Source organism: Macaca mulatta, chromosome 11, assembly GCF_049350105.2.
Source record: "Macaca mulatta isolate MMU2019108-1 chromosome 11, T2T-MMU8v2.0, whole genome shotgun sequence".
Classification (NCBI taxonomy): domain Eukaryota; kingdom Metazoa; phylum Chordata; class Mammalia; order Primates; family Cercopithecidae; genus Macaca; species Macaca mulatta.
This window is the reverse complement of record NC_133416.1, coordinates 51,707,473-51,734,896: the sequence shown is the minus strand read 5'-3', so window position 1 is coordinate 51,734,896 and position 27,424 is coordinate 51,707,473. Positions and strand designations below refer to the sequence as shown.

The 27,424-nt window shown below is 35.9% G+C and overlaps 1 protein-coding gene across 3 annotated transcripts in view; it reads left to right on the top strand.

Moving 5' to 3' along the window:
• Positions 1 to 27,424, top strand: part of NELL2 (neural EGFL like 2) — a 371,218-nt gene that overhangs the window by 151,648 nt on the left and 192,146 nt on the right. For all 3 annotated transcript variants that reach the window (NM_001261759.1, XM_015151473.3, XM_015151472.3), the window contains 3 exon segments: positions 1,017 to 1,108; positions 4,329 to 4,431; positions 16,470 to 16,598. In NM_001261759.1, coding sequence (NP_001248688.1) covers positions 1,017 to 1,108; positions 4,329 to 4,431; positions 16,470 to 16,598 — 324 coding nt within the window.

Below are 27,424 nucleotides of genomic sequence, written 5' to 3'. Positions count from 1 at the left end.
TGGGAAACAAATTGCCGGAGTCTATCAGTTGATCACTTCCACTGGTCTTTGAAACAATTATCTTGGGGTAGATCTAGATGTAATGGGGATCTGAAGCATCTACAATATTGGGTGTCCTTTCAAAGATAAACAATACAAAATTATGAAAGGAGAACTTAGTTCAGCATCTTACAAGGAGCCTAAGCCAGAGAAGGACCCTGAAAATTAGGCATCATTAGCTTTAGGGTAAATCTGTTTCGCCTTACGTGATGAGTCAATGTAGGTAATATGAAATACTTCAAAACAAGGAAATGATTTCTGTTGGCTAAATGTTTGTGTGAATTGTAAATATTTTGCAAGCTTTGGAAAAAGATTATTTGATACTCTATGCAATTTTTATGGATTAAAAACATATTTTTCCATGCAATCTAAGGTTACATTTTAAAATTTCACTTAATTGTGATGGAAGCAAGGCAGGTTTAGATGAAGACCTCTCAACGTCCTAGATGGGGTGCCCTAACCCATACATACTTATAAATAAAATAACACTAAACCATAAAACCTAAAACTTACATGGATGTGCTGAAATGAATATAGCTTCTTTCTATTATAATGTTCTATTTTAAAATTATGTAATGGTATATAAAACAAAAACTTTTCTCATATTGTTCCCTGAGTCTCATATTACCCCTGATTTATTGCCACCCTAAGTGCCTACTTAATATGCCCTAAGTGGGACGTCATCTATCAGGCAAGTAATTGACTTTAAGTCTGCTTCTTGGCAGTACTTTTTCAGAGTCTAATTCAGACATGTCATTGCCCTTTATCTTTTTTGTATCTTATTTTACTCTCTCAACTTAATTTGCATGACACTAAGTTTTACATGTGCCTTGCAGTAGATTGAATTGAGGTTTCTGGTTATTCAAACATGTTGAAAAAAGGTGTAAAACATGTGGAATGCTGTTACAAGATGATCTGATCCCTTCTAAGCTGTTTTTCCCAATAAAATAAATACATATGTATTTTTTACTCCAAAGCGATATGCCAATTTCAAGGACGAACCTACTTTGAAGGAGAAAGAAGTACAGTCTATTCCTCTTCTGGAGTATGTGTTCTCTATGAGTGCAAGGTAAGAAGACTATTCATGGGTCTTTCAAAATTGTTTCTATTTATAAACACAATAAAAGTTTCTCGACTAGCTCAACCTTGAAATACATTTTTGAAATTCTAATGCAAAGAGAAAATTCACAATATTAATTATAGTTTGAATGTGAAGAAATTCTCGTTTTTAAACATGTAAATTAGTGGTTGAAAAATAATTTTTCCAATAAATGAAAATGCTATTTTGTCAAATTAAAGCTTTATGAAGTTGTCTTATATTTTCCAAATTCAAATAAGCTCCTTATTTGCTATTGGGAGGAAAATGTAGGTGAAGTTAGACTTAGCTTTTTGTCACTCATGATTTTGTACCATGTGAGAAATATTGCTCCGTTCAATTAAAAACAAAACAAAAACCTGCCTAACTAAAATTAACTGTTGGATGGAGTTGAGACTGATATTTATCTAATTCCCTTTGGAAGGAATGTTTTAAATTAGTTAAAGGTGAATTCCTTACAAATTTACTTGCCAAGCTTTCTGAAGCAAATGCAATTCATTTGAACTTTTGCCCCTCGACCTACTAATTGAAAAACTAAATATGTTTCACAACACTTTTCATGTTTGTCTTTTGTAAATTATAGTGTTATATTTCTTGACCCTAATATTACATTTCAGTCCTTATTCTATATGAAGGAAACTGTCTATATATAAAATTTCTGCTTTAGGGCTTCATTTTTATTTGATAGTTAATTTTCCTCTTTAAATGCCTCCTATACATGGTTTGGGAAATGATTTAATAGGTATAAATTATGTAGAAAATTAAGACAGTGATTTATGCTGCTGGCACCACCAATCAACTGTGATTACTAAGAGTGAGGGCAAGGAAAATCCTAAGAATTTTGCCAAGACAAATTGAATCTGAAAGAAGCTATCCACTTCATGCATCTTAATTTGGAAATCCTTTGAGATAAGCAAGGAGGAGATGCAAAGAGGCAAGACTGTGACAGATTTGATTTCTAGAACATGAAAGCTCTGATTTCTTCACGCCCATTATAAAGTATCCTCTCTGCTTCTTTTAGTTTTAAATCAGCTTTCCAATGATGTAGGTTCCCATCTTAGAGAATAGAGACACAGGAAAATTAAAATGAATTCCTCAACCTGTATTTCAAGATGATGGATTTTCCTTTATCATCATCCCTACACCAATGCCATTTTAAGTGGAGTAAGTCCCACAATAGATAAAAGAATTGGAAGACAGAGAGAGATCTAGTAACTCCAGAATGAGAAAAGAGACTCAGAGAAGTTACTTCAAGGAGGGAGGAAAACTTCTGCCTGCTGCCTTCTAATAGTAATCTCTAACATTAAAATTTTGGCTCTAAATTTAAAAATCTTGAGGGCATTTAAAGTTTGTCACTTCTCTCTCTCTCTCTCTCTCTCTCTCTCTCTCTGTGTGTGTGTGTGTGTGTGTGTGTATGTGTATCCTATTCATTTTACCAGAATATGTCTCATAATACTGATAATTGTGGTTTAGAAATGTACTGGTATAATTGCCTATTGGATTTTAAATTTGCTATTATATAAGATTATTTGATTTTAAATAGGTTCAGCTAGAAGTCTGTATAGAGGCAACACAGCAGGTGCTCATAAATTTTAGATAAATGAGTGAATGTTACCTTTTATTTGCTGAAACAAAAGGCACCATTTTCTACCTTCTAATGCTGCACTCTGCAATAGAAATATGATGCAAGCCACAAACAGAATTTTTGTTGGACTATTTTTTTTCTGTTTTCTCCCATATATCCAAAATATCATCATTTCAACATGTAATCAATGTTAAATTTATTGATAAAATATTGTACATTCTTTTGTTATACCAAGTCTTCAAATTCTCATGTGTACTTTGCAATTACAGTGTAAAAGAGCCACATGTATCTAGTGACTACTGATTGGACAGCACAGCTCTATCAGATCATCATAAGCTTTTGTACTAAGTTCTTCACTTTAAGGACTTCCACAGTTTCTTTTCCCTTCAAGGCCCTTAAAGCTCCTGTATTTACCTTGCTGCATAATTGACAGCTCTCTCTCACAGCCATTTTCTGAGCTGTCAATTCTAGTCCCTGTTTGCTCTTTTATTGTCAATTTTGTGGCTTTGAAAATATTGGCAGTCCTAGGGGTCTGTGACTTTAATAGTAACACAGAAAACACTGTGGTTTAGAAAACCAGATTACCGGAACTGATATTACTACTAAATCAAAAGAAGACTAGCATTTGACTCCACTGTATACATGCTTCCTGCCACTTTCCTGACAAGAGCTTATGATTTGGAGAAGGTCCTTTACATAAATGAGCCAGGAAAAGGCAGATATTGAAATGTGTACTTCTTCTATGAAAGCATTCCTTGCAGAAATTGTATCTACAAATCTAAGCTATTGACCAGTAGTTAAAATGGAAGCTTGCAAGTTCCAAGAGTTATTACTTATGTATTAGTTAGCATAATATAGCATAGTTAATGATCCTTGTTTTTAGGAGATTGGAGACCAACAGTATAGAAAACAAATGCTTGCTCCTAAGGCAGGAATACTTCAAGGCAGGAATACTTTTGTGTTTTGGTTTCTCCTTGGGAAGTATTTAATATTTTTCACTGCAAGAATTATAATGATTTTACATTGATTTATTCCTTTATTCAAGAAATTTTTAAGTGCCAATTAGGTGCCTGAAAAATGTGCTAGACATTAATTTGCAAGAGACATGAATCCTGCCTTCATTTTCCTTGTAGTTTTGTGGGAGATATCCAATATTTCTTACCAGAATCATCTGTGAGAATCTCCTTATAACAAAACTTTTTGAGAAAACTGAAATGTTTCGAAAGCCCAATTTTAATTTACTGTTTTTTCCAAAAACTGTTGATGTAAATCAAACTGTATTTTTGTCACAGTTGTCATCTGGGCTTGCAAATGTATTGTAAAACTAGCAAAATTTTCCAGGATTCCCCAGATGTTTGGCAAATTATAGACATGGCTGCAGTGTGGTAGTATCAGTGTGGCTGATTCCTATTCTAAAGACTTGCTTATTCTAAAGACTTTCCAGTTGGGATTTAATGTCATTTTGGGAGTGAGCCCATGATCTGTGCAGAGGTCCTCAGGACAAAAATTTCTTGATCTTAAAAGAGGCTTCTCAGTTGCTGGATCTGGAAACTTCTTAGCAAGTCCTAATGATACAATTTGAAGCACTTCTTTTCTGTTGTCTAACAGGACCAGACCATGAAACTTGTTGAGAGTTCAGGCTGTCCAGCTTTGGATTGTCCAGAGTCTCAACAGATTACCTTGTCTCACAGCTGTTGCAAAGTTTGTAAAGGTAAGACTTTTTTGAGAAGTAAGATTTGTGTGCAAGAGTTATTATAGTAGGCTAGTGCAACTGACATGAAGTAGAAATTCTCATAAGCAAATTGTTTCCATAGACTAATAGTATTTCCCTATATGGTCTCCTAATTTGTCACAGAGTGGCACAGTAGGTAGTCATGAAATATTTACTTAACTGAATTAAAACGGAACTGCTCCCATGCATTTCTGCAAGTTGTCTTGAACCTGTCTCAAGCTCTGGGTCTCTAAATTTCTCTCTGTGTGCTGGTTCGGAGTGAGCACAGCTTTGCTAAAGAAAGTTACACAACAATATTGAGTTAGTTATTTTATTGTCAGTTACTGTTTCTTGGCAAGTGAGTTTTGTTTGTTTTTCATTTCTCCTCAGCTTCTTTTTATAACTTACCTAGAATATTTTTCATTATGACTACTTCAAATCCCTGTCTTCTCGATTCTACTCTCAATTCTCACCCATAGGTCTCTGAACTACTGAGAAGAGAGAGGCCATCAGACATATATTGTTTGTTCTGTGTTGCCTCTGATATGATAGAACTAGAACTAGTAATTAGAAGGGACTTTGATTATTAGTACAATATAATTAGAAGGGACTTCGATTATTAGTTCAAGATAAGAAAACACTAAAATTTGTGCTATTCAAAAATGCAATAGACCAGCCCAGGGGGCAGTGAATTTCCATCACTAAAGGTTTTTACACTAGGTATCTTATTATAGATTCATGTATTAAATTAAAGCATAGATTATACGAAACTCTTTAAGATCTTTGCCAGTCATGAAATTATATGTGCCTTCCTGTATTATATTGGAATTATATGCTTGTGAATCCATCTTCTACATTAGACAGTGTACCTGTGGGCAGGGCTGAGTCTTCATGTTCACCTCTATATCCTTAATACCTACTATGATACCTGGAATGTAGTTGGTACTTATAACTGATGTAATTGGTGCTGTATAACAAACTACCCCAAATAAGCTACAGTACTTATTTTAATAATAACCTTTATGTTGATGCAAAACACAGCTTAAATAGAAAAAGTAAGACAAAGAAACATTATGAAACATATGCTATTTTGTTTTCTTTTAACTTACTCTATTAAAAGTGGACATAGGATAGATCCTAGATCACACACACCCATTTTTATTTATTTATTTATTTCCGTTTTTTTTTTTTCTTAATTATACTTTAAGTTCTGGGATACATGTGCAGAACTTGCAGGTTTGTTACATAGGTATACATGTACCTGTTTGCTGCACCCATCAACACATCATCTACATTAGGTATTTCTCCTAATGCTATCCCTCCCGTAGCCCCCCACCCACTGACAGGCCCTGGTATATGATGTTCCCCTCCCTGTGTCCATGAGTTCTCGTTGTTCAACTCCCACTTATGAGTGAGAACATGCGGTGTTTGGTTTTCTGTTCCTGTGTTAGTTTGCTGAGAATGATGGTTTCCAGCTCCATCCATGTCCGTGCAAAGGATATGAACTCATCCTTTTTTATGGTTACATAGCATTCCATGGTGTATATGTGCTCCATTTTCATTATTATTGTTATTATTATTATTATTATTATACTTTGAGTTCTAGGGTACATGTGCACAACATGCAGGTTTGTTACATATGTATACATGTGCCATGTTGGTGTGCTGCACCTATTAACTCGTCATTTACATTAGGTATATCTCTTAATGCTATCCCTCCTCCCTCCCCCCTCCTCACAATAGGCCCCGGTGTGTGATGTTCCCCTTCCTGTGTCCAAGTGATCTCATTGTTCAATTCCCACCTATGAGTGAGAACATGCGGTGTTTGGTTTTCTGTTCTTGCGATAGTTTGCTGAGAATGATGGTTTCCAGCTGCATCCATGTCCCTACAAAGGACACGAACTCATTCTTTTTTTGGCTGCATAGTATTCCATGGTGTATATGTGCCACATTTTCTTAATCCAGTCTGCCACTGATGGACATTTGGGTTGATTCCAAGTCTTTGCTATTGTGAATAGTCCCGCAATAAACATAAGTGTGCATGTGTCTTTATAGCAGCATGATTTATAATCATTTGGGTATATCCCCAATAATGGGATGGCTGGGTCAAAGTAGAAATGGTATTTCTAGTTCTAGATCCTTGAGGAATTGCCACACTGTTTTCCACAATGGTTAAACTAGTTTACAGTCCCACCAACAGTGTAAAAGTGTTCCTATTTCTCCACATCCTCTCCAGCACCTGTTGCTTCCTGATTTTTTAATAATTGCCATTCTAACTGGTGTGAGATGGTATCTCATTGTGGTTTTGATTTGCATTTCTCTGATGGCCAGTGATGATGAGCATTTTTTCATGTGTCTGTTGGCTGTATGAATGTCTTCTTTTGAGAAGTGTCTGTTCATATCCTTTGCCCACTTTTTGGTGGAGTTGTTTGTTTTTTTTTCTTGTAAATTTGTTTGAGTTCTTTGTAGGTTCTGGATATTAGCCCCTTGTCAGATGAGTAGATTGCAAAAATTTTCTCCCATTCTGTAGGTTGCCTGTTCACTCTGATGGTAGTTTCTTTTGCTGTGCAGAAGCTCTTTAGTTTAATTAGATCCCATTTGTCAATTTTGGCTTTTGTTGCCATTGCTTTTGGTGTTTTAGATGTGATCCTTGCCCATGCCTATGTCCTGAATGGTATTACCTAGGTTTTCTTCTCGGGTTTTTAGGGTTTTAGGTCTAACATTTAAGTTTCCAATCCATCTTGAATTAATTTTCGTATAAGGAGTAAGGAAGGGATCCAGTTTCAGCTTTCCACTTATGGCTAACCAATTGTCCCAGCACCATTTATTAACTAGGGAATCCTTTCCCCATTTCTTGTTTCTTTCAGGTTTGTCAAAGATCACATGGCTGTAGATGTGTGGTATTATTTCTGAGGACTCTGTTCTGTTCCATTGGTCTAGATCTCTGTTTTGGTACCAGTACCATGCTGTTTTGGTTACTGTAACCTTGTAGTATAGTTTGAAGTCAGATAGCATGATGCCTCCAACTTTGTTCTTTTGGCTTAGGATTGTCTTGGCAATGCGGGCTCTTTTTTGGTTCCATATGAACTTTAAAGCAGTTTTTTTCCAATTCTGTGAAGAAATTCATTGGTAGCTTAATGGGGATGGCTTTGAATCTATAAATTACCTTGGGCAGTATGGCCATTTTCACAATGTTGATTCTTCCTATCCGTGAGCATGGAGTGTTCTTCCATTTGTTTGTGTCCTCTTTTATTTCATTGAGCAGTGGTTTGTAGTTCTCCTTGAAGAGGTCGTTTACATCCCTTGTAAGTTAGATTCCTAGGTGTTTTATTCTCTTTGAAGCTATTGTGAATGGGAGTTTATTCATGATTTGGCTCTCTGTTTGTCTGTTACTGGTGTATAAGAATGCTTGTGATTTTTGCACATTAATTTTGTATCCTGAGACTTTGCTGAAGTTGCTTATCAGCTGAAGGAGATTTTGGGCTTAGATGAGGGGGGTTTCTAAATATACAATCATGTCATCTGCAAAGAGGGACAATTTGACTTCTTCTTTTCCTAACTGAATACCCTTGATTTCTTTCTCTTGCCTGATTGCCCTAGCCAGAACTTCCAACACTATGTTGAATAGGAGTGGTGAGAGAGGGCATCCCTGTCTTGTGCCAGTTTTCAAAAGGAATGCTTCCAGTTTTTGCCCATTCAGTATGATATTGGCTGTGGGTTTGTCAAAAATAGCTCTTATTATTTTGAGATATGTTCCATCAATTCCGAATTTATTGAGAGTTTTTAGCATGAAGGGCTGTTGAATTTTGTCAAAGGCCTTTTCTGCATCTATTAAGATAATCGTGTGGTTTTTGTCTTTGGTTCTGTTTATATGCTGGATTACATTTATTGATTTGTGTATGTTGAACCAGCCTTGCATCGCAGGGATGAAGCCCACTTGATCGTGGTGGATAAGCTTTTTGATGTGCTGCTGGATTCGGTTTACCAGTATTTTATTGAGGATTTTTGCATCAGTGTTCATCGGGGATATTGGTTTAAAATTCTCTTTTTTTGTGTGTGTCTCTGTCAGGCTTTGGTATCAGGATGATGCTGGCCTCGTAAAATGAGTTAAGGAGGATTCCCTCTTTTTCCATTCATTGGAATAGTTTCAGAAGGAATGGTACCAGCTCCTCCTTGTACCTCTGGTAGAATTCAGCTGTGTATCTGTCTGGTCCTGGACTTTTTTTGGTTGGTAGGCTATTAATTATTGCCTCCTTTTCAGAGCCTGCTGTTGGTCTATTCAGGGTTTCAACTTCTTCCTGGTTTAGTCTTGGGAGAGTGTAAGTGTCCAGGAAATTATCCATTTCTTCTAGGTTTTCTATTTTATTTGCGCAGAGGTGTTTATAGTATTCTCTGATGGTAGTTTGTATTTCTGTGGGGTCGGTGGTGATATCCCCTTTATCACTTTTTATTGCGTCTATTTGATTCTTCTCTCTTTTCTTCTTTATTAGTTTTGCTAGCGGTCTATCAATTTTGTTGATGTTTTCAAAAAACCAGCTCCTGGATTCCTTGATTTTTTGGAGGGTTTTTGTGTCTCTATCTCCTTCAGTTCTGCTCTGATCTTAATTATTTCTTGCCTTCTGCTAGCTTTTGAATGTGTTTGCTCGTACTTCTGTAGTTCTTTTAATTGTGATGTTAGGGTGTCAATTTTAGATCTTTCCTGCTTTCTCTTATGGGCATTTAGTGCTATAAATTTCCCTCTACACACTGCTTTAAATGTGTCCCAGAGATTCTGGTATGTTATATCTTTGTTCTCATTGGTTTCAAAGAACATCTTTATTTCTGCCTTCATTTCGTTATGTACCCAGTAGTCATTCAGGAGCAGGTTGTTCAGTTTCCATGTAGTTGAGCGGTTTTGATTGAGTTTCTTAGTCCTGAGTTCTAGTTTGATTGCACTGTGGTCTGAGAGACAGTTTGTTATAACTTCTGTTCTTGTACATTTGCTGAGGAGTGCTTTACTTCCAATTATGTGGTCAATTTTGGAATAAGTATGATATGGTGCTGAGAAGAATGTATATTCTGTTGATTTCGGGTGGAGGGTTCTGTAGATGTCTATTAAGTCCACTTGGTGCAGAGTTGAGTTCAATTCTGGATGTCCTTGTTATCTTTCTGACTCATTGATCTGTCTAATGTTGACAGTGGGGTGTTAAAGTCTCCTATTATTATTGTGTGGGAGTCTAAGTCTCTTTGTAAGTCTCTAAGGACTTGCTTTATGAATTCGGCTGCTCCTGTATTGGGTGCATATATATTTAGGATAGTTAACTCTTCCTGTTGAATTGATCCCTTTACCATTATGTAATGGCCTTCTTTGTCTCTTTTGATCTTTGATGGTTTAAAGTCTGTTTTTTCAGAGACTAGGATTGCAACCCCTGTGTTTTTTTGTTTTCCATTTGCTTGGTAGATCTTCCTCCATCCCTTTATTTTGAGCCTATGTATGTCTCTGCATGTGAGATAGGTCTCCTGAATACAGCAAACTGATGAGTCTCTACTCTTTATCCAGTTTGCCAGTCTGTGTCTTTTAATTGGAGCATTTCGTCCATTTACATTTAAGGTTAATATTGTTATGTGTGAACTTGATCCTGTCATTATGATATTAGCTGGTTATTTTGCTCGTTAGTTGATGCAGTTTCTTCCTAGCATCAATGTCCACTCCCATTTTTATCAGGATGGTGCAGTTTGGTTTTGTTTTTAGTTTTTATGTTACTTTTCCATCCACTCAATTGGGAGTTTTTAAATCTCAGTTTGTGTAAGGCTCTTTAGGAATTACAAAATGGTTTAAGACGTGGTCTGCCCTTCAAGGAGCTTTCAGGGTAACTCTGCAGTAATGAGGAACACTTCTAAAAAGAACTATGATCACTTGGACATTTAATAAGGACCATAAGAGTTTTCATTCTCACAGTGCCTAAGTCAGTGCCTTATGCAAAGCATGTGTTTAATTTGATATGAATCAAGAATGCTCTTTGGATTTAGTCCTCCAGTTTGCAGCTTGACTAGAATGTCTTTGGCATCCAAACATAGGTAGGCCATAACAGTGTTTCTTAAACTTAAATATACATATGACTAACTTAGGCATCTTATTAAAATGCAGGTTCTCATTCAGTAGGTCTGGGGTCAGGCCTAAGAATCTGAATTTCTACAGAAAAGCTCCTAGGTGATGCTAATGCTGTTGGCAAGCAGGACCACACTTTTAGTAGTTCACTATTGCTGCAAAAAATCTATCTATTGCTGTTCCAAATCTCAGTGGATTAAAGCAATAGTATTGTGGGTCAGGAATTCAGACAGGGCTTGGCTAGATCATTCTTGTGCTCCATGTGGTGTTAACTGGGGTCATTCAATGCTGTAGGGCTGGAAGCTGGGCTTGGCTGGTAAGTTCAGGATGGCCTCACTATATGTTGGTCACCTTGGTAGGAATGGTTAGAAGGCTGAGCACAGCTGGTGCTCCCTCCCTCTCTGCATAATCTAAGGACTTGTTCCCATGGTCTCTTCAGCAGGATAATCATCAAACTTCTTAAATAGTGGCTCAGGCCTTCAAAGACTAGGTCTGGAACTGGCACCACATCACTTCTATCACACACAGTTGGGCAAAGCACTCACAGGCAGCCCACATTCAAGAGAAGGGGAAATAGACCTCACCATACATAGGAGTGCTGCAAAATTGTGGCCACTTTTAAGAGCTGTCTTTAATGAACACTACAGGTGTCCAAGGGCTATACAGAAATTACAGAGATGAATAGCATAGAAGTTAGTCAAGGTTGGGTAGGATAAGATTTGGGTAAAAAGCTGAAATAGGGCCTTTATGATATCAAGAGAAACCTTAACCACATCTATTTCTTTTTAAGAGAGTCCTAATGTATTATGAAAAACAAGTTAATACATGGAAAAGGCTAGTAAAATCGTGTTATATTTTAATTATTTACAGTTAAAAAATGTATTTACACAGAATACTTAAAAATATAATGATAGACTATACCATGACTAATACTTCCTCCACCTGAGATTCTGATATAACTGATATAAGAGGAGTGGGGCCTTGGCATTACTATTTTTTAAAAATCCCTAATAAATTATTCTTTGCAGCTAGGATTGTGAACCACTGGCTTAGATAATCTTCAAACTGGAATTGGACAGGTCGTCCCTTCTTGAAACATTTAGCATCATTTTTAGTAAAGATTGCATTAATTTCCGACTTCAAATATGTAAAATAAACATATGTTCTCCTGGCATTTTCTAACTTTCAAACTAAAAGAAGTCAAGTTTTCAAGGCTTAAATTTTTGGTCAACTCCTAAAGATACGTTGTGACAAATTCATTCGTAATAAAATTCACCTCCTGTTTCCAGGCCTGTTTGTATAGTGCTAAAGATGGTGTGTTCACATCTGAAAGAGTAAATTGTTGGACAACAGTTAGTAAATATTCACTTAGAGCAAAGCATGAGATGAAGTGTTGACCTTTTCATAGAGGCTCAGCCAGTGGTTGGAAACTAAGCTATACCCTGAAGTCAGGCTCCAAATCACTAGGCGCTAAATCAAATTCACCCAAGACTGTGTTCTAGGTACCCTGTATCTAGCCGTCTTCTGTAGCAGCAGATCAGAAGAAATGTAGCAGAAAACTTTTCCACTTTTTTCGAATTAGAGAGCCCTTTCAAGGAAGCTTATAACAAATTACCACATGACAGAAATTCAGCGATTCAGCGAGGATTCTGATTTAGAAAGATACAGAAATAATGTGGATAACTTTTTTATCCACAGTCCTTCTGGTTCTTCTCCTCGTCCTTGGTAACCACTTTGTCTGCCTGCAAGATCATTAAGCCTTATTCACTAGATGTCCATCCTTAATTTATTATTTACTTCATCTCGACTCATAATTATAAGCAATAGGGGCATCCATATGCAGAAGGCTGAGTTAATGTCGGTTCTCCTCTCCCTGGGAAACTTCTGGATAACCCATAGTTTCCCATATTATTCAATTATCACCTTCATGATACTGGCTATGTATATATTACTAATACCATTATATAGTTAATTTTTAAATACTTACTCTTAATCAACTCACTTTTAAAAGATTTAGTTTTATTCCTAAGTGGCGGTAGCCGTGAAATAATAGAATTATTTACTAGATTTGTGTATTTCTTATACACATTAAAAGAAATCCATTGGTGTTAGTATTTATCTATGTTCATCCATGTACATGAGATACACTTTGGGAAACACTAGGATAATCCATTATCTTGCAAACAATACCTAAATTAAGTTAGTATTCTTTCATGTACAAGTGATGGAACATCCCATTCAAGTGTCACTGCAAAAAATGGAATATGTAGGCCCAATAAACAGAGGGTAAATTGGCTTTAGGTGTAGCTTGATTCCACTCTCAAATCTCATCCCTTTGTCTTGATGCATCTCTCAGTTTATCTCCTGTGAGGTAGCTTTGTTTTCAGGCTCAATGTGTTCTCAGCTATACCCCTACATTTTTATGCTCATATCATTATGCCATTCAAGTAGGTGGAAGAAAAAGCTCAGCATTCTCGTAAACTGAATAAAAATCCCAGAATTGAGTTTCAGTGGTCTTCATTAGCTTGAAGTAGATAATATGCCCTGACCTGAAGAAATTATTGTGTCCAGGCCAGTGGACTGCATTGACTGGTGTGGCTGTATCCTGTGGAGGAGTAGAGTTCATTTTCTTTTAAGCATCTGGGCTGAAAGTAGGGGTGAGTGATTCTTCCACAGTATAACTAGGTTATTCTTTTTTTCCACAAAAAAAGAAATAGATGCCTTTAGGCAAAACCTATGAATATTCACCACAAAATTATTGTATACTCTTTCTCTTGATAATTATGTATTACCATTATATATATACTGTTCTTATTTACACATAATCTTTTGTATCCATCCTCCCCTACTTTTCCAGTTATACAGGAATGCATGTTTATATCTTACCAAAAGGTCTACACTTGATAGAAGAACACAGAACTTTATGTAACTTTGTAAAGCTTGCAAAGGGATTAGAGAACATGATATCCTTGAAGTTAAAACCTAAAGAAGGAAATCAAAGAAAGGCTAGGTTGTATTAGATAATTGGTTCATCCATCTGTCTATAAGAAATATTTGAATTTTCTTTTATGGATCTCAAGATATTTAATTTCAGCTTATTAGTAGTGCTCTAATAACTTTAGTTATTAACAAATAATATATTATTATGCTTTTACATAGATAATTTCATTTGAACCTCACATATTGCAAGGTAGTTATTATACTAATTTTTATAGGTGAGAAAAACTGAAGGCTTAGAAAGGTTAATTAATGTACAGTTAGTAATTTACACAGCAAGTAAGTGGCAGAGATCAGATGTAAACTCGGGCCTGCCGACTCCAAAAGCCAAGCACATATGAATGGAAATGCAACTATGAAGATAATAGGATTATGTTACCAACCCATACTCTGGTTTGTTTAAAGCTATTCCCTATAGATCAGAAGCAACCTACTTGAAATCAAGTCTGAATTTTCCACCCATTAGTTGTTAGCCTTTTGACCCTAGCATTTTGCAAAATAACCAGTAGATTCAATCAACTTATCTGTTAGAAGAATGAATCAAAATAGCTGACATTGTTTATAGTAAATTGGAATTTGAATGACTGAAATTTTAATTTTTCAAGTATTTGTGTTTTAAAAATCCCATATGGTAAAAAGCAAGGCACTTCCTAATTTTTACCTACAACAGTGAAAGTTGGATCACACTGTTATCTTACAGTGAGAAAATTCTTGCAGCAATGAAACTCTACATAGTGTATGTATGCAAGATGTTTAATGCTGAGATGAGAGATCTCACCATTACTGAAACAGAACTGAAAATGGATGATAATAGAGATGGCATATCGCATATGGCATAGATAATATTGAGCAGATTCCAAGATGGGAGAGGAGAAAATTCAACCAAGTGAAAAGCTGAAGGAAGGTTTTGAAAAAGAGATGTATGAGAAATGGTATCCATTCTTAGTCACAGTCTTCTGAAAGTTGTTTGAGACAGTACAGGTAAAAGTATGCAGAAATTTAACACTGTGTTAGAACTTTGTTTCTTAATACTCTGTGTATCTTAAGGGGTAGGCTATTTTTTAGTAACTTTATTTTAATATAGAATAAATATAAAGTGGTTTTTGAAGCCTTTTTAGTTAGTTTGATGTTGTGCTGAGCTATTGGAATAGAGAGTGAAGATGACTTTTTAGCTGAAATTGTTCTCCCTCAGGCATTATGAAAAGACAGTGGAATACATTTGAAGAAATAGCATCTCAATTTAGCTATTTAAAGAAGAAGGAAATAAAAAGATCCTAGGAGAAAGCATTTTTAACTTTTGCTCTTCTTAAGAATTTTACTTTTAAATGTACAGCCTTAATCATGACAATTTAGATTGTGAAGACTCTTGTCAAAAGAAGCTAAGTTGCCAAGTATTTTAAATGCTGTTATTGACTATATTTTTCTGGACTTAATAAACCTATACTTTATTTTATTTTATTTTTGTAGAAATCACTGAGTCATTTGATTATTTTTCTACTGTTTTTTAATGGCATTATTACGTTTTTGGAACATTACTGTTCTTAAGGGTTATTAAGTTTTACCAATAATATTTTACTATACATCATAGTTGCATTAATAGGGAGTGTGTTTTAACTCTGTAATTATAATCAGAATGAAGACCAATTTGATTACAGATAAGATGAACCAATTTAGTACTTCCATCTATATGATTTTCGCAAGTAAAAGTCTTCTTGCCTATAGGTAGATCAGATTATTCTAAGATACATGAAATATACCTTTTTAGTCCTTTTTGTTGTTGTTGAGATGGAGTCTTACTCTTTTGCCCAGGCTGGATTGCAGCAGCGTGATCTTGGCTCACTAGAACCTCTGCCTCCTGAATTGAAGCAATTTTCCTTCCTCAGCCTCCAGAGTAGCTGGGATTACAGGCACTTGCCACCATGCCCAGCTAATTTTTGTATTTTTAGTACAGACAGGGTTTCACCATGTTGGCCAGGCTGGCCTCCACCTCCTGATCTCAAATGATCCATTTGCCTCAGCCTCCCAAAGTGCTGGGATTACAGGTGTTAACCACTATGCCCAGCCACCTTGTTTCTTTTTCTTTTATTTTTTTAACATGGGCTAAAATAGTAATCCATTAGAAAGCGCAAAACTAGATAAATAACATACACCAAGCAATTTAAAAATGGTTGAATGATATATAATTATGTAATTTCCATTAAATATGGATTCCAGTTTTGAAGATTTCATTTCAGCATCTTAGATGATCTTTGAACAAGGGATTCAGACCACAAAAAGAGATCTTGAGAAATTGCACATGATTGATGTCACTGTTTATAAAATGTTACATTTTTCTTTTCTCTCATAAAGACTCAGATATGTGAAATCTCTGTATTTCTCAAAATTTTTCTTCCTCTTTAGAGTGAACATACTTTGCCTTGTAGATTTCTAGAGAAAATTAGATTAAAGTGATGTAATATTCATCTTTAACACATTTAGAAAGTTTTTTTTTGGATGCTAAGCTGTCTAATTTCTTAAATATACAATAGGTGCATTTCATCTGATTTGGTTAGTTTTACCCACAGGTGTTGATAATGTTGAACCTCCAGTTACCAGATTACCTTCTCATTGTGTTACCTTCTATGTTATAAATCTTTATTTTGAACCCTAATAATATTTCTTTTTTCAGATACTTGGAGGTTTATAATTAGAATATTAGAGACTAGATAGCATTTATAAAGTCAAAAACCAAAGAAGAAATAGAGTTAACTTGAAATGGAAATTAATTGAGTTAAACGTAAAGAAGAACTTTTTGGTATTCACAGCATGTGATTCTTCTGTAAATGTTGATGAAGATACTAATTTAAAAATTATTTAGCAAGTCATAGCTTCAAAATTAAAGAAAATATTAAGTAGGAAAATTTGCGTTGTCATAGTTTCATTTACCTTAATAAATTTCTTTTTTTTTCTGTAGGTTATGACTTTTGTTCTGAAAGACATAACTGCATGGAGAATTCTGTCTGCAGAAATCTGAATGACAGGGCTGTTTGTAGCTGTCGAGATGGTTTTAGGGCTCTCCGAGAAGATAATGCCTACTGTGAAGGTAATCCTTGTAATGATGTGTAGCTCAGCTGTATAAATTTTCTAGGATTATTGCATGCAAAATTTATTAATTTCCCAGGTTGTCAAGTTGATGGTCCCATTAAAAGCGGTGAATTTAATTTGAAGCATATTAATCAGCTAAAAATAATTATCTTTCAAATTAAAGTTTTTCAGCTATCTGCTATATGTCAGACTAATAAGTTAATATGGCTGGTTTCTTGAATTAGAACAATTCTTCCACTGTGAAATTGCCTTCTTTTTTCATAATTAGATATTCAGATAGCTCACATATTGACATGATTACTGTGGCTTGCAGTTAGAATTGTAGTCAGAGTTTTCCAGACAGTGTTGTGTAACAAGGGCAATCACTTAACAGGAAGATAAAGTGCCTACTGCTATTTTTGTTTGCTACTCTAAGTAATCTAAGTGATTGTATTTATGCTCTGTAGTATTTAGTAAATAGTTCCAGTGGAGTAAATCATTTTCTAGTTACTTTTAAAAATCTTAACTAATACCCAAGATAGTTTATTCTCTCGTGGAAAGTGTCCACATACAGTGAGCAAACCCTTGACATTTTCAAATGCTCTGGCTTTGATTCTTCCTGAAGAAGTCCATGAGATGTGGTAATTTATTATTTCCCTGAGGTATGGATTTGAATCATTCCTATTAATTGTGTAACTAGCTAATGGGTTCTACAAACCAGAACATTGATTTGGAGGTGTTTGGGCATTCGGAGAAAGTTTTGGAGAGTTCTAAACTTACCCACTCAACATGTCAAGCATGTGCCATAGATCTGTGGAGATGGAAAACCTCAGGTATAAATACACAGGTTCTGTTTAGCTGCAGGATGATTTGTTGGCTCTTGGAAAACCAACTTCTGTTGTTTCCCTTAGCTTTAAATAGTTTTTTCTTTTTCTTAAAAATCTGTATTCATTTTTTAAATTGACCTTTGGATCAAAATATTTCTTTAAATGCTACTGATTCAGTCCTAAAGGGATCATTCCAGTTTTGCAGAAGAAAATAAATATGGCTTCTCTTCCCCATTCATAATGCAGATTTATTTAAAATTCCTCATCTTAAAAGATTTTACATAAAAATGGATTTTTACCCTTACGTAACATAGAGGTAAACTTTCTTAGGAAACTAATGTATTTTCATTATAATATTTGAGATTTCTAACATATAACAAGCCCCTTTGATATTGTTTATATGTATAACACGAAACTACATGATTCATGTGATATTTTGTTTTGAATTTTACTTATGTGATTATTACTTTTTAAAAATTTTTGAGCTGCTTTTGATGCTATTAAGTATATTCAATCATGTAATAAATATTTAGTGAGCACCTACTGCGTCCTGAACATTTTTCTAGGCTTGGTGTAAAGTGGAGTAAATGGTGAACAAGACTTACAAATATCCTGTGCTCAGGAGCTTTACATTCTGGGGGTAAGACAGATAATTACTGGGTGATCATAGAACTAGAGAAGACAATTTCGGGTAATAAAAATTAATAGGAAGAAAATGAAACAGGATGATGCACTAAAGATTGGCTGGGGATATATTCAGAGTGGTCAACCTCTGGGGCAGGGAGTGAGGGGAGAGTGGTGGTTAACCTGAGACTTGATGGTAAGAAAGGAAACAGCCATGTAATAATCTTGGATAGAACATTTCAACCAGAAGAATAAAAAGTGGGAATGAGCTTAGAATGCTCTAGGAACAAAATGAAGGAAAATGTAGTGGAGCAGACAAATCAAGGCAATCCTGTTGGAGAATTAGGCAGGGGCCAGGTAATGTAGGAAAGTTTGCAAGGATTTCAGAGTTGCATCAAGGAGGATAGTGATATGCTCAGCCTTGTATTGAAAAGGATAGTTCTGGCTCCAGTGTGATAGGCGAACTATGGTGTTGGGTGTAGTGGGGAGCAGTGGAAATTGGAGACCAGTTGGAAGGTTATTGCAGTAGTTCAGGTACAGATGTTGATGGCCTGGATAAGGAAAGCTATAGGAGGTGAAGAGGAGTGAGGTATATTCATAGTACATTTTGAAAGTAGAGCCAAAAATACTTGCAGATAGTTCGTTGTGGTGTAGAATTGATCAAGAGGAGCCGAGATTTGGAATCTGAGCAACACATGGATGGCATTGCCGTTTATTGAGACAGGAAAGAAGTTAAGGAAAGGGGCCAGATATTTAGATTACCTTACTTGTTTAAATTATTTATCAGTGAAACTTACTGAAAATTGGCCTAATCATAAAGACCAACTCACTCAGTTTTTATCTGGAAGTGTTCTGGATAAAATCTGTGGCACAGATTGGCAGCTGTTTTCATCTTGAATGCACTATACAATGACATGTTTTACAACTTTATACTAATTGTCATTTGAATATATAATCTTCAAAGCGTAAGAAACTGATGGAAAAATTTGTTGAACATATTGATATAATCAAATTCAAGATATCTTGAATTTTTTTATACATAAGGACTTCTAATATATCTTTTGTTATTTAGTCCAAATAACAAAATATTATTCAGGATTTGAATAATTCTTATCAAATATGGTTTTCCTTTTGATTGTGGCATGGTTGCTAACTTTGAAGATGTTTTGACTTCTTAGAAGGAACACCCTTTTAAACATTTTTAATGCAATTTTGCATGTTACATATTTGGTCCTTAAAAAAATTACACTTGTGATTATACATAAAAATAAGCAAGCTGTTGTTTGTAAATAGCATACAATTTTATTTACTAAATCTGTGGGGTTGTGTAATGATATGACTGTAATTGAGACTATTGATTTTTACTACAGTTTTCTTGATCATGGTTATTATAACACTGGTAACCATTGGAGTTCATTCATTCATTCAATAAATATTTATTAAATACTTACTTTGTGCAAAGTTAGACATATGGGTAAAGCAGTAAATTAGATATACATGACTAATATTCTGTCAGGCAAGAAAGATAATTAACAGGCCATTTCATTACACCAAAGAACATTTCATTGCAAATGTGGCAACTATTCTAAAAGAGAAATAGGTTAATAGGGCATGTGATCTGGGTGGTGGGGTTAGGGAAAATTTTGCTTGAGCGAGAAGAGTTTTATTCTGGAATTTGAAGGGTAAGTAAAAGTCAGGGAATCATGGAAGGAAGAGTAGAAAAGAAGAGAATCTCTTACATGGGTAAATCAGCATGTCTAAGGGCTTTCAGGTAGAAAGAAGGACTTTTTAAGAACCGAGGGAAGGGAAGGTCAATAGCAGAGAGCACAGGAGAGGTGCCCAGTGAGACTGATGATGAGAAGCAGGATCTTAAAGGTCACACTAAAGATTAGGAGTTTCATGTGAAGAACAAGGGGCAGCTAATTAAAGATTTTAAGCCGAGAAGTGTCATAGTCACACTCATGTTTTAAACATATCACTCCAGCTGTAGGATGAACAGGAGTAAGGCTGGATGCAGGCAAACCAGTGGGCGAAAGCCAGTGAGGGCTTGTCTTAAAAATAGAAGTGGAAATGTGGATGTGTCTAAGAGCATTTGAGAGGTAAAACCAGCCATTCTTGATTAATTGGTGATAGCAGATGATGAGGAGAGAGGTTTAGAGGTTGATTCCCAGGTTGCTGGACTAATAAACAGGCAGATGTTGGCGCTGCTCACTTAGGGAACAGATTGAGTGAGAAAATCATGATGGATTTGGAGTGCCTATGGGACATCTAAGTTGAGTAACCAGTTGAATATACTTCAATTTGGCATTAAGGGAAGTTTAAGTTAGACAAAAAAATTTGGAATTCTTTGGCATCTAAATGTTAGTTGAGGAGATGGAAGGGATTGCCTAGAGAGTTTTGAGCAACACTTGAGCATTTTATAGAAAAGATGGTTTGGTGATGGTGATAGCAAAGTCATGGCTGAAATGTAAGAGGAAAGAGAAGAGAAGGTGGTGTCACAGAAGCCAAGAGAAGAGAGAATTTCAAGCAGAAAGTAGGGTGTGTCTGAGAGATCAAGAAAAATGAAGACTGAAAGATGTCCTTTGCGTTGAACCTCCCAGATGACACTGAGGACAGCAATAGTGATTTTGGTGCAAAGTTGGTGATACAAGCCAGTTTGGAGTACATTGAATATTGTCTAAGGGAAAAAAATGAATCTGAAGAAGGGAGAGGGCTTCTTCTAGATGTTTGCCTACAAAGGGATGGAGAAAGGAAGTAGCTTAGGGGACCTGAAGCTAAAGAAGGAATTTTTCTGCCCGACTCACTTTTTCTTATTTAACTTCTGTACCGTTTGCCCTTGCCCCAGTATCTCAGCCAGGTAGATGATAGCTTCTTGTTCTTCAGTGAGTTTTGCAACACCTCAGATATTTATAAACATAGTTTAATATTAGGATTTTATGACAGCATGACTTCTCTAGCTTTTCTGTATAAGGGATCTAGAATGTCTGGAAGTATATTGGCCTACTTAGTTTTTTGTTAACTGCATGCTTATCACATTTCTCTTTAAAAATTATATATTCATCTCCATCCATCCATCTCATCTCCTATAGATTTCTTTCTATGTTTTTAAATATTTTACCTCACATTTGGTATTTTGTCAGTACATCTAAGATATAAAAGTTGTCAGAAATTATGTTGGACATCCTGTTTTTCAGACTGTTTTTTTGCTACATGTCTTCACTTGACAGTAAAAATTATGGGATCTTTTGATGTTTTGATTATATCTTCTTTCCTTACATTCCACTATTCAGTATTATGTTAGGGTAATCTTGGCATTCTATTTTAGATGGTGGCTTCCAGAGTCATTTTGTAAGTTTCTTTCTTCAGCATGTATTAGTTGCTGGGGATGACAGCTGTGTCAGTCCAATAGCGCATTACGATGAAGACTTTTGTGATTTCCAAACTTCTTAAAACCAGTGGCGTTTTTCCTATCTAAGCCTTTGACATTATACCAAGAACAGGAAGAGTCCTGCAAAAGTGAGTCATTTATATGATTGCATACCACACATAATTATAAAAATTGGTAATTGATGGCTTATTAATGAATTTTAAAGTAAGTTTGTGAGACATTTCTTCAAATTAACAAGAATATGGGAAATAGTTCGGTATAGTCTGACCCCACCTCCAAGTACCTAATTTCTTATTGATAGCCTAGTTTCTCTTGGATTCATTCAATCTCTTTCATTCTGATTCCTGCCTCCAGGTGTCATTTTTCACTTCATGTCACCATCTGTTTAGACACTCTGCCTCCTTTGTCTCTTCCCACTCCTAACCAACCAGGACCCACTCTCCAGATCAGCATTCATAAAACATCATTTATTCTATTTGAGTGTTCCCAGTGCCTTCTTCTTGCTCACCACATCAAGTTCGAACTTCTTTGCCCAGCTTCCAGGGCTGTATGTCACCTGGTCGCACATAGCTATTTATCCATTAGCCCTGAGCAGGCCACCTATCATGGTCATTTCTTTTGCTGATAATGATTCATCTGAGTTATGAATTGAATTGTGTTGCCCTCACACCCCAGCCCACATTTAGATTCTCATTTTAACCATGAGCATCTCAGAATGTAACCTTATTTGGAAATAGGAATATTGCAGATTTAATGTGTTAAGATGAGATAAAATCATGCTGGAGAAGGGTGAGACCCTACTCCAGTATGATCGCTTTCGTTATAAGGAGGAGAAATTTGGATACAGACACATAGGGAAATTATCATGTCAACATGAAGACAGAGATCAGGATGATGTGACTGTAAGCCAAGGAAAACCAAAGATCACTAGCAAAGCACCAGCAGCTAGGTGAGGAGCATGGAACAAATTGTACTTCACAGCTCTCAGGAGGAACCAACCCTGTCAACAACTTGATTTTGGACTTCTAGCCTCCAAAACTGGGAGACAATGAGTTTCTGTTGTGCAGGACACCCTGTTTGTGGTACTTTATTATGGCAGTCCTAGAAAACTAATACAATCTGACAGAAATGCCTTTAGCTTTTTGGCTTAACAATTCATGATTTAATCATTCTTCTAGACTCTGCTTGATTTTTATCTTCTGTGGGAAGAATTCCTGATGAATTTATTGTGTGCATATACTTTCTCATATTCTCTTTTTATTTTATCTGACTGAACAATTAGTACTTTATACTAGTCTATATCCAGTTGTTCAGCTGGAGTATACAACACATCCTCAGATAATGTCATTTCATTTAATGTTGTTTCATTATAATGTTGATGAGAAAAAAATATTCCTGACTGAGGCCATAGTCTGTGTGGAGTTTACACATTTTCCCCACGTCTGTGTGGATTTTCCCAGATACTCCAGTTTCCTCCACACCCCAAAGCTGTGTATGGTAGAGTCACTGGTGTGTCTAAATGGCCCTGATGTGAGTGAGTGTGGGTGTGTGTGAGTGGTTTTATGATGGAATGACATCCTGGACAGGGCTGGTTCCTGCCTTGTCCCCTGGGCTACCCGGTCAGGCTCCAGCCATCCCCAACCCTGAACTGGAATAAGTGGGTAAATAATTATCTTACTTGTTTTTATTAATGGTTCTTAAATGTGTGTATAGCTCATGTTTATTTCCATGTTTAATATTAGTAAGTGTTTTGGTCTTTAGTTTAGAAGTTTGGTGATGTTTCTGTGACCAGAAATATGCTGAAAGAACTTAACCCTTATTTACAGCCATTAGCCTATGTTAAAGTTGGTTACATTCGTTGTATGCCATTTCACTTAAAGTTGCCGTTTCCAAGAGCCTACCTATGTTAAGCAAGGAGGCCTTACTGTACTTTATTATATACTGTGTTATTTATTCATTCAGATTTCAGTATATGTATCTGTGTATACTTCTCTCAACTATAAGTACCTAGTGATCACAGCCTGTTTATTTTCCTTGAATTCTCACAAACTTCTAAAATAGAGGCAATGTAGAGCTTAAGAAAGATTTGTTGACTGATGGTCTGAAGTGCTTAGTTGACTCATCACTAAAGAATGACTCGGCAAGCACTGAGTTTGTTGAGTTGCATTTGTACTATATATAAGAAAATCTAATCATGGTACTGACTTTTGTAGCTAGAAAGGGATTCAGTTTTAAATTAATTTCTGTTGGGCTTTAAAAATTATTCTCAGTGCAAGAAAAGGAAATTGTTCATTCATAACATTCATTATTTATTAAATTATATGTGCACTGATAAATAACATACACATTCAAAGGACCTCAACTATTAGAAGTTTCCCCATCTTCACAATTGCTTTTACAGAACACTCATTTTTTTCCTAAGATTTGAATTCTACCTAAAATTTGCAAAGCAACTCACTTCAACATGAAATATCTGGTATGTGTAAGGTGTGTAATAAATACCAGTTGACCCTGAACATGGAAATCTTAGTAAATATTCGTTTACTAAGCACCTGTGATGTGCCAGAGTTGGAATCCTCAAAAATTAACTAATAAACTTTTATATTTAGACATCTAGTTCAAATATCTATTTTTTAAGCTTCATCCTTTACATCAATAAAAACATTGATTTCTCCCGCCTCATTCCTGTCTTTTTAATGCTATCTTTTGGCTAATGATGCCTCTTCCCCCCTCTTTCTTGTTCTGCATTTCAGGGAATTCTCGCCTATGTACAAAGTAATGTGAGCAAAACTATGGTTCTTTGGAGGCATTTAAAATGCTTTTCACATATCATGGGTTTCTGTGTGTTTTTGAGGCAGGACCTCACTCTTTTGCCTAGGCTGGAGTGCAGTGCTGCAATCTTGGCTCACTGCAGCCTCAACCTCTTGCGCTCAAGCAATCCCCCCACCTCAGTCTCCCAAGTAGCTGGGACTACAGGCATGCACCACCATGCCTGGCTAATTTATTTTCTTTTTTTCTTTTTAAATTTTTTTTGGAGAGATATGATTTCACTGTGTTGCCTAGGCTGGTCATATATATGATCTTATTTCGTCCAACAGTCCTATAATGGTGAAAGCTTTATTATAATCTATTTTGTAGTTTAGAAAACTAAAGAGCTTGCATGTCAAATGACTCCTTCAAAATCATTTATCCAGGCAGCAAACAGTAAATTCAGGGTTCAAATTCACATCATCTGTCTTCAAATTCTGAGGACTTTTTCTCTTTACCACTTTTAATTAATTTTGTATAGACAGAGTCTCACTCTGTTGTCCAGGCATGGTTGATATGCAGTGGCATGATCATGGCTCACTAAAGCCTTGAATTCCTGGGTAAGCGATCCTCCTACCTCAGCCTCCTGAGTAGCTGAGGCTTACAGGCGTGTGCCTTCACACCCGGCTAATGATTTTACTTTTGGTAGAGATGGGGTCTTGCTTTGTTGCCCAGGATGGTCTCAAACTCCCGGGCTCAAGTGACCATCCCACTCCACCTTCTAAAGCACTGGGATCACAGACATGAGCCATTATGCCCAGACTAATTTATTTATTAAATATTGAATCTAATTCTTTGTATAAGACAGAGTAGCGTAAGATTTTTCTTTAGAAAGGCATTTTTAATCATAGTTAGCTACTTTAAAAATTAAATGCTTCTTTTTTTTTTTTTGAGACGGAGTCTCACTCTGATTTTGTATTTCATCCAGAAAGCAGCTCATTGCCATTAGAGAAATCATGTAACCAACATCCTTTGCTCCCGCACTTTCTCCCTCTTTCCCTCCCTCTCTCCTTTCCTCCCTCCTTCCCCTCTTTCCTTCTTTCTTTTCTTCCTTCCTCCCTCCTCCTCCCTCTCCGGTCTCTTCCTCCGCCCCTCCCTTCCTTCCTCCCTCCCTTCCTTCTCCCTCCCTCCCTTCTCTCCTTCCTTCCTTTCTTCCTTCCTTCCTTCTTCCCTTTTACCCCTTCTGTCTCCTTTCTTCTCTTTTTTTTCAGCTGCTTACCATCTCACAACTAACTTGTTTAGTGATGAATTCCTGACACAACCATATTTGCATATGATTAACTGAGATATAGAAGAAATCTGAAAGGATTCCTTTAAGAGTAAGATGAGCGATAGCCTCAGAAAGTTGCTCCAAGAGATATGAAAGGAAAGCTACAGAATGACTCAATTCTCTGATTGCAAACCCAGCACACAAGTCCCTGCTGGATCTAATGGGAGGCTTGCTAACAGCTAGGATAAATAACCTAGAGAACTGAGCCCTATGGGATTAATTAGGGAACTCTAGCAGACACTGTCACTTTCAAAACTGTCATTAATGATGCACTCTCTGTGGTATACTATGGTAGAATTTCTTAAATAAATAAAAAAAAAAAGTCTAAGGATACTGTATTAGTCAGGGTTCTCCAGAAAAACAGAACCAATAATATGTGTGTGTGTGTGCACACGCGTTGTATATTATATATATGTGAGATTTATTATTATAAGGAATTGGCTGACATGCCTATGGAGGTTGACAAGTCCCAAAATCTGCAGTGGGCAAGCTGGAGACTCAGGAGAGCCAGTGGCATAGTTTCAGTCTGAGTTCAAAGGCCCGAGATTTGGAGACTCAATGGTATAAGTTCCAGTTTGAGGTTAGGAGAAGACCAACGTTCTAATTCAAGGACTTAGGCAGACGAAATTTCCCTCTTACTCAGTCTTTTTGTTCTATTCAAGTCTTCAATTGATTGTATGAGGCCTGTCCACGTTAAGGAGGGATAATCTGCTTTACTCAGTCTACAGATTCAAATGTTAATTGCATCCAGAAACACCCTCACAGACACACCCAGAATAATGTTTGACCAAATGTCTGGTTACCACCTGGCCTAGTCAAGTTGTCACATAAAATTAACCATAACAGGTAAAATTTAAAAGAGAGAAAGAGAGACAGAGAAGAGCAAAAGTATTTCTGAGGTTTCCAAATGTCATGACTTGACCTTTTAATGGCATCATCTATCCATTCAATCAAGTGGAAAAATTGCTACATAAAACAGCTTTCAGGATTAATATGATATATGGAAACATTAAAGTATTTTTAGGCTTTGAGGAACATCTATGTAAGATATTTACAATGTTGAGGAAATAATGGATTTATTTTTTCATGAGAATCATTCCTTCTTCAATTAAAGAATTCTGTTATGGAAGTTCTGAAAATCCCTACTAAGTGACATAGCTAAATTTGAACTTGCATTAGCTATTCATCTGGGCTCATTCATCATTTACTTTCTACTATGCTTCAACTTTCTCAGAGTCAAAACAATTTCCATTCATTTCTAGACTTGAACACCATTAAGATATTCAAATAAGAGAAAAGGACATTTTAAAATTCGAAGCAAAGGTCTCCTTTGATAGGAGAGGATTTTGAAATTTGTAAATCAAACCTGATAAAAATGAAACCTTTCTAAATTTCTTCTTAGGCATGGTTTCTCATGCAAAACTAACTGAAGACACAATCAATGCTCTCCATATACAGGCATACCTTGGAGATATTGCTGGTTTGTTTCCAGACCACTGCAATAAAGCTAATATTGCAATAAAGCAAGTCACATAGACTGTTTTGTCTCCCAGTGCATATAAAAATTATATTTACACTCTACTGTAGTCTTTTAAGTGTGCATGTCCTTATGTCTTTAAAAATGTACTTATCTTTATTTAAAAATATTTTACTGCAAAAAATGCTAACAATCATCTGAGCTTTCAGAGAGTCATAATAATATTTTTTGTGATGGAGGGTCTTGCCTCGATGTTGATGGCTGCTGATTGATCAAGGAGATAGTTGCTGAAGGTTAGGATGGCTGTGGAAATTTCTTAAAATAAAGTAACAATGAAGTTTGTCAATTGATTGACTCTTCCTTTCATGAGAGATTTCTCTGTAGTGTGCAATGCTATTTGATGGCATCTTATCTACAGTATAACTTTTTTCAAAATTGTAATCAATTCTCT